Source organism: Elgaria multicarinata, chromosome 7 (genome assembly GCF_023053635.1).
Source record: "Elgaria multicarinata webbii isolate HBS135686 ecotype San Diego chromosome 7, rElgMul1.1.pri, whole genome shotgun sequence".
In the NCBI taxonomy this organism is placed as follows: Eukaryota; Metazoa; Chordata; class Lepidosauria; order Squamata; family Anguidae; genus Elgaria; species Elgaria multicarinata.
Genome location: NC_086177.1, coordinates 115,715,417 through 115,732,677, shown reverse-complemented (window position 1 = coordinate 115,732,677; position 17,261 = coordinate 115,715,417). Strand labels below are relative to the sequence as shown.

The window sequence follows — 17,261 nt, the reverse complement described above, 5'->3', positions numbered from 1 at the left end:
TTGTCATGTTTTGCATTCTAGATCATTGATTGCTGTTGTAATTTGGGTTTCTGATATTTGCTTTTGGCTAGGTGCTGTCAGCTGCTTTAATACTATAGAAGGGAAGTGTGGTATAAACTTGTATCCATTGGGAACGCGGGGGGTGGGTGGGTGAAGAAGTGGAGGGGCTGTAGGTCAGTGGCAGAAGGGCCCCTGCTTTACCTATAGGGCCCCCCAGCTCAATCCATGGCAGCATCCCCAGGCAGGGCTGGGAAAACTCCTGCCTGAAGCCCTGGGGAGCCTCTTCTGCTTCCTATGTCATACTGGGTTGGAGGGACCCAGGGTGTGACTCAGTACAAGACAGCTTCCCATGTTCCTGACTGCCCTCCCCTATATGCACAGATCACAAGTGCCCCCCTCCCCTCCCCTCCCCTCCCTGCAGAGAATCTGGCACTGGGCTTGTAACCCATTTTTAAAGCCGTCAGCTGCTGCAGCCAGATGACAAGCGCTGTGAAGCCTCGTTGCCCTCGGGGAGGCCAGCAAGGCAGATCCAGGTCAGCATCCGTCTCCCCCAGCATCACAGGTTGGCAACCTGTGAGAAACTCTGAAGCAGGAATCAGAAATCCCGTGGGCTGGATCCTGGGGATGGTTCCTACTAAGCGAGCGTTTGCCTGGGCTGTGGAGCGCGGCGGCAGAACAAGGGGCTGAGATGCCACCTGAACAGGGTGTGAGCACCCGTGTGAAGCCCAAAGTTCTGAGACGCAGGGAGAAATAGCGAAATTCCCTCCTCCGCCCCCCCCACTCCCCAGTGCTGTCTAATAGAGCCTCCTGAATAGATAGTGAGAATGGTCCTACTCCAGAAAGAGAAGCTCAGTAGTATTGGCTCAGCAATACTACAAACGAGAAGGATCTTGGAATTGTTGTAGATCGCAAGCTGAATAGGAGCCAACAGTGCGATATGGCTGCAAGAAAGGCAAATGCTATTTTGGGCTGCATTAATAGAAGTATAGCTTCCAAATCACGGGAGGTCCTGGTTCCTCTCTATTTGGTACTGGTTAGGCCTCATCTAGAGTATTGCGTCCAGTTCTGGGCTCCACAATTCAAGAAGGATGCAGACAAGCTGGAGCGTGTTCAGAGGAGGGCAACCAGGATGATCAGGGGACTAGAAACAAAGCCCTTTGAAGAGAGACTGAAAGAACTGGGCATGTTGAGCCTGGAGAAGAGAAGACTGAGGGGAGACATGAGAGCACTCTTCAAATACTTAAAAGGTTGTCACACAGAGGAGGGCCAGGATCTCTTCTCGATCCTCCCAGAGTGCAGGACACGGAATAACGGGCTCAAGTTAAAGGAAGCCAGATTCCAGCTGGACATCAGGAAAAACTTCCTGACTGTTAGAGCAGTACAACAATGGAACCAGTGACCTAGGGAGGTTGTGGGCTCTTTTCCCACACTAGAGGCATTCAGGAGGCAGCTGGACAAGCATCTGTCAGCGATGCTTTAGGGTGGATTCCTGCGTTGAGCAGGGGGTTGGACTCGATGGCCTTGTAGGCCCCTTCCAACTCTGCTATTCTATGATTCTATGAAGACGACCCTTTCTCCTTCGGATGCCTCCCTGATTTCATTCGCCATTTCAAAATCAACCTATTGGTCAGGGTTTGCACAATCAGGGAAGGAAAATAACCCATTGTAGCTTATTTTTGTTGTGGCACCCCGACTGTGGAATGCCCTCCCCTTGGAGGCCCAACTGGCGCCAACGCTGATTTTATTCTGGCGCCGCGTGAAAACATGGCTTTTTAACAATGTTTTAACTGTTTTAATAGTTTTACTGCTTTTAAATTATATATTGTTTTAACTTGGTTTATGGTTTAATTTGTTTTTAGCTGTATATATTTACTGTTTTTATACTGTATGCTTTGATCTGTACACCTCCCTGAGATCTTATTGATATAGGGTGGGATATAAACGTTTTAAATAAATTAATTAATAAATAATAAAAAAAATTCCGCCCCACTGGATAACACCCCACAGCCGTAGAACAAGCCATGGTTTGTAGGGTGGTTTGTAAACCAACCTGCCGTGACCCTTGCAGGGTTCAGACGACATGACAAAACGTGCCTGGTGAGAGTCATTATGGTAAAGGCACAGCATGTGACTGGCATGCGCGGGCTGAGAAAATAAGCTACGATGGCTGATTTTCCTCCCCTGATCATGAGAACCCAGAACATGTCCCCTGTACTAAGTGATGTCTGGGGCCTGGTATTGTCGCCCACCATGATTTTGTGGAGGAGTCTGCTCCTTTTGAGATTTTTAATTGGTTTGAAGCTAGGGTACAGCCTCGTGTGGCACAGAGCAGTAAAGCAGCAGTTACTGCAGCCGAAACTCTCCCCACGGCCTGAGTTCGATGGTTTCAGGCAGCCGGCTCCGGTCAACTCAGCCTTCCATCCTCCCGAGGTCGGTAAAATGAGTACCCAGTTAGCTGGGGGAAAGGTAATCACGGCTGGGGAAGGCAACGGCAAACCACCCCGCTATAAGGCCTGCCAAGAAAACTTCAGCGAAAGCTGGCGTCCCTCCAAGAGTCAGTCATGACTCAGTGCTTGCACGAGAGGTTCCTTCCCTTTTCCTTGAAACTAGGTCGTCTTTGACATGCAGATGCCTCCCTGCCTCCAGTCGCTCCTCCCTCTGGAGTTTGCATCCAGAGGTAACTGTACCCCAGTGGCTTTCTCTCCATTCCAGCATGTTCCCCTTATGCCTCCTTTAAAACCAGCTCCCCAACTCGAACATCTTTGCTTGGAGGCTTTTAGCCCCAGCACAGAGACACCTGCAAATGCCCGTCTCCGTCCTGTTTCAACATGCTCTGTGGAGGCTGGGCTCTGCTGGAGTCTTGCTGCAAAGAACCACGCTGGATGAAAACACATTTCAGTGCAGTCTCTGTGTGGCCGTTGTCTGCCCAGGTGTGTGTGTGTGTCTTCCTGCCCAGCTCAACATGGCCCTCTCCTTCCTCCCTTCCTTCCAGCGAGAACGAGGCCCTGTGGCGGGAGGTGGCCAGTTTGCGGCAGAAGCATGCCCAGCAGCAGAAGGTTGTCAATAAGGTAAGTTCGGCCTCTCCTTCTCCTGGCTGGCTGTCTCCTTTCTAGATGGCTACCTTCCGTGGGAGGCGGATGCTATGAACTGGGGCTGATGCCCTGCCAACAGCAGGTGTACGTGGCTTTCTGAATGGATCCCGTGAGAGGGAGGGCCGTCACCCCGAAGATAAGCACCCTGTAGGATGCTGCAGCCGGCTCCCCTTTGTGAGCTCAGGCTCTGCCTTGGGCCACGAACAGCGGGAAGATGCAAGAACTGCAGCTCCGCTGGGGGCTCGTGGGTCCTGGTCGTCTGGGCAGGAGGCTCTTGTGGGGATACCCCTCCAGCTAGCCATATGCCCCAGGCTCATGGCCTTCTCTTTCTTTCCCACAGCTTATCCAGTTCTTGATTTCGTTGGTGCAGTCCAACCGCATTCTTGGGGTGAAGAGAAAGATGTAAGTGGGCGCCTGGGTGCTGCTTTAGGTCCAGCTGAAGAGGCAAACTGGCCTAGACAAGGACTCCTCTCGGCTGGGAGAAGCCCTAAGGCGGTCCTCTCAGGGCGTGATGTGGAGGCTTCGTGAAACGCCCCAGCCGTCTTAATGATCCAGACCTATGAAACAGCCTTCCCCCAACTGGGTGCCCTCCAGATGTGTTGGGCTTCAACGTCCAGGGATGCTAGGAGTTGCAGTCCAACACATCTGGAGGGCACCAGGCTGAGGAAGAAGGCTATGAAACTTAAGCACTAATCCACAATTTTTATGAGGCGCTTGCAAGTTCCTTTGAAAAACCAGTGACTTGGCCTTGATCATCACCTCTGGGAGGTTTCTCCATCTGTGTCCTCCTCTCTTTGATTCTCCTTTTACTTTTATTTTGCTCCTGCATTCGGTTGGTTTCTCTGCTGGCTCCTTCCTAAACACTCACCACCCGGCCCTCCAATTGTATTTCTGCTGTGCTTTTCCTAAGCTTTTTGTTGCTTCGTTTTCTTTCTCTGCCTGATGCTGAGAAGAACTAATATGCTAATACAGGGGTGGGGGTTCTTCCGAGAAATTCACTTGCTGAAGTTTCAGCTGAAGAGCCTGAACGGTGGTCGGCAAGACGGGGCCTGTTCTTGGGCTGGGATGGGTGAAAGGGGGACGGGCGGCAGGGTGCTTCCATGCAAGCAGGGCAGTCCTGCAGTGGAGTCCTGCACCCGTGGTTCATTCGGCGTGGTCCAGGCAGTCTTCTAAGATTGAACTATAGAACCTGCTTCCAGAGGGCCACCAACTAGGACGGCTTTAAAAGGGGATAGGACAAATCCACGGAGGCCAAGGCTGTCCTTGGCCACCAGTCAGAATGGCTGTATGTTCCCTCCAGGATCAGGGACCGTGTGCCTCTGTATGCCACCTGCACTGCAACATGACCAGGGGGGTGGGGGTGGGGAGCTATTGCCCTCCTGCCCATTTGTGGCTTCCTGGAGGCATCTGGTTCGCAAGCTGAATATGAGCCAACAGTGCGATATGGCTGCAAGAAAGGCCAGTGCTATTTTGGGCTGCATTAATAGAAGTAGAGCTTCCAAATCACGGGAGGTCCTGGTTCCTCTCTCTTTGGCCCTGGTTAGGCCTCATCTAGAGTATTGCGTCCAGTTCTGGGCTCCACAATTCAAGAAGGACGCAGACAAGGTGGAGCGTGTTCAGAGGAGGGCAACCAGGATGATCAGGGGTCTGGAAACAAAGCCCTATGAAGAGAGACGGAAAGAACTGGGCATGTTTAGCCTGGAAAAGAGAAGATGGAGGGGAGACAGGATAGCGCTCTTCAAGGACTTGAAAGGTTGTCACACAGAGGAGGGCCGGGATCTCTTCTCGATCCTCCCAGAGTGCAGGACACGGAATAACAGGCTCAAGATAAAGGAAGCCAGATTCCAGCTGGACATCAGGAAAAACTTCCTGACAATGGAACCAGTGACCTAGGGAGGTTGTGGGCTCTCCCCCACTCGAGGCCTTCAAGAGGCAGCTAGACAACCATCTGTCAGGGATGCTTTAGGGTGGATTCCTGCATTGAGCAGGGGGCTGGACTCGATGGCCTTGTAGGCCCCTTCCAACTCTGCTATTCTATGATTCTATGGTTGGCTACTGCGGGAGACAGGATGATCCAGCAGACGGTCTCCTGATGTTCTGAATATGCAGCTGAAGTGTCCGAGGAAAGACATTTCCTGAGATCACCCCTAACGCACACTCCTGTCATAAGGAAGGCCGTGGCTGGATCAGAGTAAGGGTCCATCTAGTTCATACAGTGACCAACCAGCTGCCTGTAGGAAGCCCCCAAGCAGGACACGGGTGCAACACCATCCTCCTGCTCATCCTCCCTAGCAGTTGGTGTGCCTAGGCACACTGCCTCTGACCCTGGGAGGCAGCATGTAGCTCTCATGACGAGTGTATTCACCGCCTTCTCCTCTTTGTTAGCCTCATCCTCTTCCATGAATTTGTCCAATCCCCTTTTTAAGCCATCCAAATGGGTGGCCGCCACCACTCCTGGTGGTAGCAGATTCCATAGTTTAACGCTGCGCTGTGTGAAGGGATAACTCCGTGTGGGCTACCCTGGCCTCACGGCTCTCTTGCTTTCCCTTCCAGCCCCTTGATGTTGAACGATGGCGGTTCATCCCATTCCATGCCCAAGTACAGCCGGCAGTACTCCTTGGAGCATGTCCACGGCCCGCCTCCTTTCTCCGTAAGTATGCCGCTTGCGCTGGTGTTGGGGCAGAGGCCGGGCTCAGCAGCAGCGTTGGCCTCAACCGTCTTCAAGTGACTGCTGGACTCGCCACAGCAGGGGTGGGCCAGGTGCCGTCATCCGCCACAAGCCAGCAGTGGCCAGGGCTGAAGCTGGCCATGGGGGGAGCTGGAGGCACAGGTGGCCAGGGCCGCCCCCCGCCCCTGCCCACTCACGCTCTCTGGCCGGGTTCGCACGGCCAAAGAGGGGAAATGAGGCACCACACCATTACCGGAGTTACCCTCCCCGGGTGCGGTTTGCCAGGCCCTCCGAACCTGGTGAGGCTGCACAGCGGCGGTGGGCCACAAGCCAGCCACCCGACGACCCTACAGCAAGCCACAAGAGAGCTTTGGCTAAACAAATGAACTGCAGAAAGTGCACCCAGTGAGGGTAATGACGCGGCACACGACTGGAAAAGCTACAGAGGCTTCTTTTCCTTCCCCAGTCATGCAGACCCAGCGTCTGTCTGTCTGTCTGTCTGTCTGTCTGTCTGTCTCTCTCTCTCTCTCTCTCACACACACACACACTGAGGCACCCTATCCCTCAATTATCCACTCACCTCACCCTTGTTCTCGCTTTTATTCAAGCACACGCTAAGCTTAATTACCACCCAGAAGGGGAGTGATTTTCAGGGGGTTGCAGCATGTGGATAAGGGAGGGCTAACCTGTGCAGGGACTGATTTGGGTGTGTGTGTGTGTGTGAGGAGGAATTAATGCGTGGGAAGGGGAGGTTCAACCCTTCCCAGCTGCCATCCCATTATTTATTTATTTATTTATTACATTTTTTGTACCGCCCAATAAGCCCCTAAGTCTTATGAAATGAGGCTTGGCAAGAAGAGGTCCCATTTGCAGGAGCAGGACCTTCCCCACCCCCCGCAAGCCTAATTGACACACCGGGGATGGGGCGTCACAGTGTGCAGACAGGGGGTGGGGTTACTGAGTCCCGTCCCCCACACCGCCCGCTGTAAGAAGCAGCTTGTCTGGGAAGCAGAGGGTGAAGTCGAGCCTGTGGAGCTGCGTCAGGGCATGCCCGGTGTGGCCAGCCTGGGCAAAGGCTGGGCAGGAGGCTGTTCTTTGACCCTGGGTGTGCAGTGCGGGTGGCTCTCGCACCAACTCTCCTTTCTCGTTGCAGGCCGCCTCCCCGGCATATAGCGGCTCGAACCTCTACTCCCCAGACTCCTCCGCCAACTCCGGCCCCATTATCTCAGACGTGACTGAACTGGCCCAGTCCAGCCCCTCGGCCTCCCCCAGCAGCAGCCTCGACGAAAGGTACACAACCGTGCCGCTGCCCCACGATCCATGGTGCCGTGGAGGGACCGGGCTGGCCTAATCCTCCCGGGCTGCAGAGCCTGGGGCTTGCTTTGTGGGTGGAGGCGGTAAGGGGCACCTTGTAGGGACGACGGAGCTGCGTCGGCATGGAGGCGCCCCCATCTCCCTGGCCAAGCCTCCCTTTGGGTTCCTGCTCTTTGGTAGACGCAGTCAGGCCAACGTTCTCTGCCCAAGGAAAGACACGTGGTTTGAAGTCCTTGAAGGGCTCAGAGGTTCAGAGGTGGTTATTCCAGGATTATACCAAGAGAGTGACGGTAGATGTTGGCTGAGCCGATTTGTGGGTCGCTGTGTGGAAGTCTGAACTCCGCCCACTAGGCAGAGAAGCTGTGCTGCCTTTTGTTCCCAAGGTGACTCACCCAAGAGCCGAGAGGCTACTTCCAGGCGTGGCTGATGATCCCTCTGTTCACTTGAACCTCTGAGTCACATGACGCTGCTGCTGAAGGGAACGGAAGGGTGTCTGTCCCTGGCTCTCTGGTTGCGTGAATGAGCCCAAAGGACGCCAACCGGGCTTTCCCAGGGGTGCTTGGGTGTGGCCAAGCTGGAATTGGCTGCAGGAGTTCACTCTGGCTTGCAGTATCTTCGGGCATCGGCTTGCCAGCTCTGGCCTGGCCAAGTGCGCCCTGGGGATCCGCCTGGGTGCCCTGCAGCCCTGTTGAGCCACGATGCGCCTGCCTGGCGCAACCTTCCCTGGGTTCCAGTTCGGTCTGCAGCCCACCCCCACCCCCTCTCCTAGAAATGGAGGCTGCCTCCTTGCTCCTCTGTCCGGCTCAGCCTCCCTCCCTTGCCGTTTCCCGCCCAGTGCCTGAAGCCTTGCTGTTCCCAGGCTGAGCAGAGCCCAGTGGTCTTTGTTCCTGGTTCTCCCAGCCCCCCACCCCCCCACCCCCGCCCCCCGGGTTGGATTTTGCTGGCACTGAGGCTGAATCGCTGCCGCCGCCGTTTATTGCCTGACGTGGGCCTCCGCCAGGAACCACTGCGTTGAAATGGGTACCAGATGCTTACCTAACTGGGTCATCTTCCCTTTGTTCTTTTATACCTGGTGACCGTTCCGGTGGGGCTAATTGAACCTTTGAGGGAGCTTGGGTGCTAGAGGGGATTTCCATCTGCCAGAAAAGCGAACGTTCCATCACCTCTCCTCTCCCCCTTTTAAAAATCCCCACGGCCGAGAAGCCGTGGTTGGGGGGTGGGGGGGCAAAGCCCAGGCTGAGTCATTTACCAAACTTCAAAAGAGAAGAATCGTGCACTACAGTGGTCGGATCTGGGGCCGGGGGTGGGGTGGGGCTTCTTTGAGGCAGAGGAAAGGGTGGTGGTAGTGGGGAACCCCCTTGACCATCCTGGGGCCCCGGTCTGCAATCCTCTCCTGAAGGGTTTTAGGGAGCGGGAGCGGTGGCTTCCGGGCAAGGAGGGCGCAGGGGAGCTCAGCCCCTCTGGCTTGACGGGATGCCCCTGCCTGCCCACCCGGGGATGGTTTCTGACTCTCTGCCTGCCTGCCTGCCTGCCTGTCCGTCATAGGAGCAGCCCTGTGGTCCGAATCAAGGAGGAGCCACCCAGCCCCTCACGCAGCCCCCAGATCGAGGAAGCCAGCCCCACCAGCGCTCCCGCCGCCGAAACCTCCCTCTCGCCCTCCGCCTTCATCGACTCCATCTTGCAGGAGGACGAGCCCAGCAGCACCACGGCCGTAGCCCCTTCGGCCGGCAATGCCACCGCGCAGCCCAGCCCCCCTGAAAAGTGCCTCAGCGTTGCCTGCCTGGACAAGTAAGTGTGGGGTGCAGCAGGAGCACGGGGCGTTGTTTCGTATTTATTTGTTTACTTATTTAAAATTACGTTTAGGCTGCTTTTAAGGGTAGAACTGCCAACCCCCCCACCCCGCATCATTCTTTCCCTGGGGTAGCTGCCAGCCTTCCTTAGCCCTGATGGCTGTCCAGCTGCCTCTTGAAGGCCTCTAGTGGGGGAGGTGGTGGGCTCTCCTACACTAGAGGCCTTCAAGAGGCAGCTGGACAGCCATCTGTCAGGGACGCTTTAAGGCGGGTTCCTGCATGGAGCAGGGGGTTGGACTCGATGGCCTTGTAGGCCCCTGCCGACTCTGCTCTTCTGTGATTCAGCTTGAGGAGAGCCAGTTGCTGACCTGGTGCTGCCCGGATGGCCAAATGCCAGCTGCTCCAGGCCTGGGCTGACCTGCTCCCTCCAGCACAGGGGCTCCCTTCAGGCTGCATCCCTGCACCAGCGAGTTCTGTGGAGCGGCCACCGGGCTGCCTTCCCACCCTTGGAGACTTTGACCTAGTTTTCCCTGAGTCACTCAAACCCGTGTCTGGGCTGGGCACTTCTGTGACTGAATGCCCCTCGGTGGGAGAAAGGGAGCGTATCAGGGAGAAGGAGGATTCCAGCTAGTTTTCTATGTGCGTGGGTTGGGGGGGCGATACTGTCTTTTGTATGGAGGGGCATTTAGACAACGGAGTAGTGCAGCCAAGTGGGAGCCGTGCCTCTGCTCTTTCTCGTAAAAAGACCGGGATTTCCCTCCACCCAAAGAGAAGCCAAGATTTGTTTGCGTGGCAAGGAGAACAAGGCACGAGTGCCTCAACGCTCCAGATACTGGAGCAGACGCTGTTTTTTTCTGAAAACTGGATTAACATCAGAACATCAGAAGAGCCCTGAGCCTGGATCAGACCCAGGGTCCATCCAGTCCAGCACTCTGTTCACACAGTGGCTGACCAGCTGTCTACCAGGAACCCACAAGCAGGACACGGTGCAACAGCACCCTCACTCCCATGTTCCCCAGCAACTGCTGTTCATAAGGCGTACGGCCTCTGATATGGGATTGATTGAATCAAGCTCTTATTTATTTATTTATTTATTTAATTACATTTATATACCGCCCCACAGCCGAAGCTCTCTGGGCGGTTTACAACATTTAAAAATAGTAAACATTAAAAGTATACAATTTAAAACCACACACACACATAAAAACAGTATAAAAACAACAGTATCCATTTAAAACAACAATTGTGGGGTCCATTAAAAACAAACTTAACGTTGTTAAATGCTGTTAAAATGCTGTTAAAAATGCCTGGGAATTTTTAGCTCTGGGTTGGCTAACAGTAGTTTAAAGCGCATAAACGTAGGCCAAATATTGTGGAAGCAAACCAAAGATTGGTGCTGTGACTCGGATCAGGGCCGCCAGTGGTGGCTGAGGAGAACAGACCGTCCCACATCGAACCCCCGGCGCCAGCAAAAAGCAAGAGGCCCTTTGAAACCTCTGTCTGGGGCTGTTCGATGGGAGGCTGCCTGCGCCTTTGCCTTCGGACCTTTGAGAAAACGCGGGCTCTGAGGAGACCTTGGTAAGAAGGGGACACGGTGTGAGTATGTGCGAAACCTGTATGAATCGAGTAATCGGCCTTCGGTCTGTGGTTCCTGGGCACATTTGGAACCCGTGCCAGTTGAGACAGCAGCCCTCGGAGCGTGGTTTCAGGGCATGTAAACACATGACCAGCCCCAGCCCACCTGCTCCCCTTTGGTCTCTTCTTCGTTCCCTGCCGGGCTCAGGGCCGGCTGGCCGGCTGCCCTCCTGCCCTTCCGCACAGCTGTTCAGAACATACAGAGCTGCCTGCCTTTGACTGAGCGAGGCCCCGGGTCCCCCGAGCCCAGAGCTGCCATCTCCTCCTCCTCCGACCAGCAGCGGCTCTTCAGCAGGGAGGGATCCCTCCCATCTCCTGCTACCCGGTCTTTTTTTAGAGGCACAAACTGGAGATGGCAGGGACCGAACCTGGGACGCCCTGCCTACCCTTTAGCCCTCGGTCTCGTCCCTGCTGTAAGAGCGTCACGGAAGGGCCGCTTAGCCAGAGAAGCAGAGAGAGCGTGGCGTGAGGCAAAGGAAGCTGCGGCGGGCGCTGCGTGGCCCCCGAGGCGCTGAGGGCTGCAGCGTTTTCTGGTCTCTGTCTGTCTGTCTCTCCGCCTGCCTGCCTGCCTGCCTGCCTGCGCATGCGCACAAGGACGGCTGCACTTGTGTGAGCTTCCGTGTCAGGCAGAAAGCACGCTCTGCTCTGCCCCCAGGCGCCTCCCTCCATGGCCCTGCCTGGCTTCTCCGTCCCCTCATTTCTTTGCTGTGTCATGCTTCATGTGTGGAAGGGCCCCCACCCCACCCCATAGGGGAAAGGGAAAGGGAAAGGGCAGCCCGCTGTGGAGAGGCCCCGGCGGCAGCAGCAGCCAAAGAGCCTGGGCCAACTCCAGGCTGGGCAAAGCTCTAGCCAGCAGCATTTCAGAGGTGGGGGTGGGGCTGGGGCTGGTGGGGGACTCCACCAGGCATTCCTACTAATCCCCCCCTCCCTCCCATTGGCAGCCCACCTCTGGGGAGGCTGAGGCAGTGCCCCCCCCCTTTCTCCCTGCTCTGGTGCTGTTCCTCAGCCTCCTCTCCTGAGTTGTCAGAGAGGCCCCGTCCTTACTAACGTCTGCCGGCTTCTATCCCCCTCCCTGGAATGTGTCTCTCCCCCCCCCCCCCCCGCTCTTCCTTGCTTTTCGAGAGTAACCCCCGTTTCCTCCCTCAAGGCAACAAGCGCTGGGTCTTCTGAACTGAGTGTTCCTCTTCTCTTTGTATCTTTCAGTTTGGCTCGCACTCCGCAGATGTCTGAGGTCACCTGCCTCTTGCCCAGCCCTTCCTCTTCCTCACTGCAGTGCAGATCACAGCAAGGGTTAGCATTTCCGTAGGTTGCCGCTCCCCAGGCATTGCTGGGGGTGGGGTGGGGTGGGGGTAGGCCAGGGGGCAGTAAGCCGGGTGAGGCCCCTTCTGCCAGGACTGCTGACCCTGTCCTGGGGGAAGGGGCAGTGGCCTCGCGGGACAGGATTCAAGCGGAAGTTGAATCCACAGCCCAGGAAACCCCCACTTCCTCCCCCCCCCCGCCCGGGTTCCTTGCAGCTCTGGTGAAGCGCGAATGTGCAGGAGCAGGAGCGAGCTGTGTCTCCATCCCTCATGCCGTCACACTCAAGCTTCGTCTGGGTCACGGAAGTCTTTGGCTCCCCGTCGTGGGCGGGCCACTGGTGGCGGTGGGGGGCCGTCCTTGCTCAGGGATGGTGGAGCGCCTGCTCTGCCTGGAGAAGGGCCCTCCCTCACCGTCTCCGGTCCAAACCGCCAAGAGCCACTGCTGCCAGTCCACGGGGGACCTGCCCTGGGCTTAGGCAGTCCAGCAGCCTGACTCCGTAGAAGGCCTACAAGAACATCAGGACACCGGAAGAGCCCTGAGGCTGGATCAGGCCAAGGGTCCATCTCGTCCAGCACTCTGTTCCCGCAGGGGCCAGGCAGCTGTCGGCCAGGGACCAACAAGGCAGGACATGGTGCCACAGCACCCTCCCGCCCATGTTCCCCAGCAACCGGTGCACACAGGCTTACTGCCTCGAATACTGGAGATAGCTGCAAGGCCCCCCTGCGTGGCTTGACGAGACCTCTCCGCCACCAGCAGCCGTACGGCAGGTGCAGGGAGCCCCAAGCTGAGTGTGAGGGGCGGCTGCTGTGCAGCCCTAGGAAGGTGCTTCGTGGGCCCAAGAGGCCCTGGGCCAGTGGGCCATCTCTGGGAGGGGCCCTGGAGCTCAGTGGCATGAAGAACGCCCCGGGTTGATATCCGGTAGCATCTCCAGGAAGGGGCGCGGGCGTGGGGGCAGGCGTGGAAGCCTGCCACCAGTCGCGGTCAACAACGCTGGGCTGGACAGACCCAGGGTCAGACTCCGCTTAAGCAGCTTCCGCTCTGCCTCCCGTTGTTCCGGCAACTTCTGTCCCCACTTCCAACTGAAGGGGGGGGCCCTGCTCTGTGCTCACAACACCTCCGGAGCCTGAGTGGGATGTGTGTGCGTGCGCGTGTGCCCATCCTGCTAGTTCCGAAGAGCAGATCCAGGCCAGGTGCTTGGGCCATTGCAAAAGGCACAGGAAGGAGGTCTCCCGTGAACTCTAGGCTGCACTTCACGCCCTTTGCCCTTTGGCGTCAAACGCCGTCTCCCGAGCGGTGGTGGACCATTTGCCCCACGTGGGCTTTCCTGGGCCGTTCCTTATTAACGGGCTGGTTCGGCACTCTCCCCCCCTCCCTCCCTCCCCCCAATGCAGACAGAAGCAGCAGGGCAGACCCGTTGCTCTTCTGAACTCTCTGCTGGAAGGAGTGGCTCTCTGTGGCGATGGCTCCCCCTCCAGCGGAACCCGTGTCTGGGCTGGCTGCGGAGCCAGGGGAGGGGGCGCTGGCCCTACGGAGCCCAGAGGCGAATGCTGCCCGTGCTGAGCATGCAGGCGTCCCATGCTGCAGCGGCCGGTCCGTGCATGGAACCGGAGGAGAGCTGCCAACGCCGGAGGCTGCTGTGGCCAAAGCAGAAGGGCCAGTGACTGAAGGCAGGCAGAGGCGGCGCCAAGGAGGGGAAAGGGGGCGGCCCCGGCCAGAGGCAGCCGCTGTGCCCGCGGGGGGGTGGGGGGGCAGTGCCCTGTGCTCTCCTGGAGGCTCCTGAGAAAGAGCCAGGGGCGGGGGGAGCCGCAATGCTGCTCATGGCGTTCCCCCCACCCCTTCCTACCAAAGAAGAGAGGTTGCCACGCGGTCTTATGCCCTGGAGAAGGTCCCTAGATCAACAAACAGTTGGGGACGATTGGCCAGGGGGCTGGGGCTGGGGCTGGGGCTGGGGCTGGGGCGAGGCTGCCGCTGCCTCCGCCGCCCTCAAGGGCAGCAGAAAGGCCCACAGGGGCGTGTGCTTGGGCTCGGAAGGAGCCAACTGACCTGGCCGCCACCTTCCTTGTGTTCCCAGAAACGAGCTGAACGACCACTTGGACACCATCGATTCCAGCCTGGATAATCTCCAGACCATGCTGACCACCCACGGCTTCAGCGTGGACACGAGCGCCTTGCTGGACGTAAGCCCCCCCCTCTCTCCCTCGCTCTCTCTCTGCCTGGGAGTTCTCTCCAGCTTTGGGGTTTCCGTGCCTCGCTCCTAACGTTCGCCCCCCTTTCCCTTCCCCCCGTCCACAGCTCTTCAGTCCTTCCATGACTGTGACGGATATGAACTTGCCGGACCTGGATAGCAGCTTGGCCAGCGTGAGTTTCCTTTGGCAAACTTCCAGAAGGAAGGACGGAGGGAGGGAGGGAGGGCGGGGCGCACAGGCACACCCCTCTGTGGACGGGAGCCACGCTGGAAGGCCTGGAGGGCGATGCCTTAGGGAGCCCGTCCTCGGAAGCCGCTCCGGGGCTGCTAAGGCCCTTCTCTGCAGGCTCCTGGCTGGATCACTCGCACACAGCCGAGGGGGTGCTGAGTGGTCCTTCCACACTACGGCCTGTGATTCCCACACCCGCCCTGCCCCACCAGCTCCTCAGCGTCTCCAGAACCGTTCGCTGCACGTGAGGCCGGTGGGGCCATTCAGACAAGGCGGTGGCCACGGGCAGATCACCGCCTGTAGGGGCAGGATCCGGCAGGCCACTCTCCTGCGCAAGCTCCATCGAACAGAAGGGGAGCCTGTGCAGGAGAACTTCCCGCTGGAAGGTGGGCCAGTGGGTGCCACTCAAGACGGATGGGTGGGAGACCCCTGCAGCCCCGTCTGCCCCCAAATCCCCCTGCGCCTGTTACTCCGGGGGTCAGGGCAGGGCAGCACCCTCAAGGCCTGGCGCCCATCTCACGTGGCTGACCAAGCCAGGGAAGGCTCCGTGACGCGCAGCCCGCCTCCGCCTCGCGTGGCCTCCGCCTCGTGCCTTCCCTCGGGCCCCTTGGGGTCTGGCCGGCTTCCGCTCACCCGGGCCGTGACGCTCTTTTCTCCCGCTCTGCAGATCCAGGAGCTCCTCTCCTCCCAGGAGCAGCAGAAGCCGGCAGAGACGGAAGACTCCTCAGCAGACACAGGTGGGCGTGGAGCCTCCAGATCCCCGGCTGTGGTGGTATCAGAGGCAGGAAGCCTGTGTGCACCAGCTCCTGGGGGACGTGGGTGGGAGGGGGCTGTGGCCCCCGTGCCCTGGTTGGCCACTGTGTGCACGGAGCGCTGGGCTAGATGCACCCTGGCTCTGCTCCAGCATCAGGGCTCTTCTGATGCTCTCACGTTTCCCTCCATCTCCTCCGGTCAGCCAGGGGCTTCTACGCCCTGACATATCATCCCCAGGGGGACAGCGATTTCCGTAGCCCGTGTGCCAGCTCCTCTCCTTCCTGGCCAAGCAGTGCAGCGGCTTTCCCTGGGCCACGTGCAGCCCTCTTCACGCTCCCTGTGACTGCTGTCACGGCAGGGCACCGTGTTGCTTTCCTCCCACCGGGCGCTCCACCGGGTCCCTTTCCTCCCCCCTGGCTCTGATGTCTCCCTCCCTGCTTCCCTCCCTCCCTCCCTCTCTCCCCCCACCCCAGGCAAGCAACTGGTGCACTACACGGCCCAGCCCCTCTTCCTGGTGGACTCGAGCTCTGTGGACATGGGCGCCGTGGACATGCCCATCTTCTTTGAGCTGGGGGAAGGGCCCGGCTTCACGGAGGAAGACGAATACTTAGAGGACCCCACCCTCTCCCTCCTCTCTGGGACGGAGCACCCCAAGCCCAAGGACCCTGCGGTCTCCTAAGGCCGAGCCGGGCCCCGGCGGAAGAGAGACTGGACTGGGAAGGGGCCGGCCCGCTGCCTCCCTTGCTTTGCTCCCGCGTGGCGACGAGCGCCCTGCTCTCTCGGGCGACGCAAGGGCGTGCGTGTGTGTGCGCGTGTGTGTGCTTGACGAGGTGTTCGACCCCCTCCTCTGGGACGGCAGCTCTGGGCAGGCGGAGAGGCGTTGGGGAACGGACGGACGGGGCGCCGGGCCCTGGCCGAAGGCGTGGGGCGGCAAACGCCGTGGCCCTGCCGGCTGGAGTGCCAGAGGGGTCAGTCTGCGTGGAGAGCGGGAGGAAGCGGCGCGTCTCCTCCCCCAGCCGAGCGAGTGGGCTCTCCGGGAGCAGCGAGCGAGCGAGCGAGCGCACGCCCCCAGGGGGTCACGGGCCGGGCCCCTGCGTGGCCCCTGCAGTCCCGCGTGCTTCCGGCTGTTCCGGGGGGGCCCCGCGTGAGACGTCTCCCCGCACCTGCTCCTCCCCTGTGGGGTTTGTTTTCCTTGGCGTAGCAGTAAAGAATTTGTACATTTACACTTGATTGTTACTAGAAGAAAATTGTATTTTGGATTTTTACATGAGAGAAGACTCCCCCTCCCCCCAACCTCCTCTCTCCTGCTCTATAAATATCTATATATACATATTCAAATATATATATATCTATATCTATATGAAATGATTCACGTCACTTTATAGGCTTTCTTGTGTTGGAAGCTTTTATTTTTGTCTTTTGCTTTTTAAAACGCACAAGGTCCCGGGGTCGATTCTGGGGAGCTGTTCCCAACCCCGGGGGCCCAGCTATGCTCCCGCTCGCCTGTGGCTGGGAGAACGAACGGCAGGAGCCGCCGCCCGGGCCTCCGTCCGCAGAGCCCCTCCTCTGGAACGCCGCCCCCCCTTCCCGGCCCCCGCCTGCTCCATGTGCTTTTGCAGCTCAGGCGTCAGGAGCAGGGCGGGTGGGAGGCGTTTGGGCAGGCTTTCCTTCACCGGTGACATGACACCCCGCTCTAGCTCCTCCGTGCATCGTGCACACGTGGCCTTCAGAGGGTGCTCCAGCCCCAGGGAAGCAGCTGGTTGCGTTTGTCCTTCTGGGCCAGGGTCTCGGAGGGGCGGGCCGTGCTTCAGCCGCTGCCCTTAAGGCACCCTGCCTGCCCGGGCTCTGCTGCCACAGCCCCTTCGCCCATACCAGGGCCACGGCTCTGCTGCTGGCCCCCCGTCTCCCCAGGGGCGCAGCGTCACCTGCAGCGCCCCTCTCTGTGTGCAATAGCAGGCCACTCCTGGCCCCGTGTCCCCAAGGCCATGTGGAGCAGGAGCACCGCCGGCTCACGTCCCTCACCTCCTCAGCATTACCAAGAGGGACGCGGCTGCCTTTTCCTGGGCTCTTTCCTTGCATGCATGAAGGGGAATGGAAGAGCGGCGGCCACTGTGGGGGCGGTGAGACCAGTGCCGTCCATTTCAAAGGCAGGCCGCCGGCCGCCTGCACAATTCCCCATCGCCTTCCCTGCGCTCTCACGGCCTCGGCCGGGATCTGGAATCCTGGCAGCACCCAGGTGCTGCTGCTCAGGACAACAGAGATCCCACACAAAGACGAAGCCCCGGAACCGATTCAG

At 58.6% G+C, this 17,261-nt stretch overlaps 1 protein-coding gene across 3 annotated transcripts in view; it reads left to right on the top strand.

Moving 5' to 3' along the window:
• HSF1 (heat shock transcription factor 1) overlaps positions 1-16,188 on the top strand; it is a 57,885-nt gene extending 41,697 nt beyond the window's left edge. Inside the window, exons 5-14 of one of the 3 annotated variants that reach the window (XM_063129955.1) lie at positions 2,993-3,068; positions 3,433-3,494; positions 5,646-5,742; positions 6,914-7,050; positions 8,620-8,862; positions 11,703-11,801; positions 13,870-13,975; positions 14,091-14,156; positions 14,880-14,949; positions 15,439-16,188. In XM_063129955.1, the coding sequence (XP_062986025.1) occupies positions 2,993-3,068; positions 3,433-3,494; positions 5,646-5,742; positions 6,914-7,050; positions 8,620-8,862; positions 11,703-11,801; positions 13,870-13,975; positions 14,091-14,156; positions 14,880-14,949; positions 15,439-15,644 (1,162 nt within the window). In that variant the 3' untranslated portion in view covers positions 15,645-16,188. The remainder of the gene's footprint in view (positions 1-2,992; positions 3,069-3,432; positions 3,495-5,645; positions 5,743-6,913; positions 7,051-8,619; positions 8,863-11,702; positions 11,802-13,869; positions 13,976-14,090; positions 14,157-14,879; positions 14,950-15,438) is intronic. The other 2 variants (XM_063129956.1, XM_063129957.1) reach the window with 2 other exon arrangements.
• Positions 16,189-17,261: the final 1,073 nt, after the last annotated feature.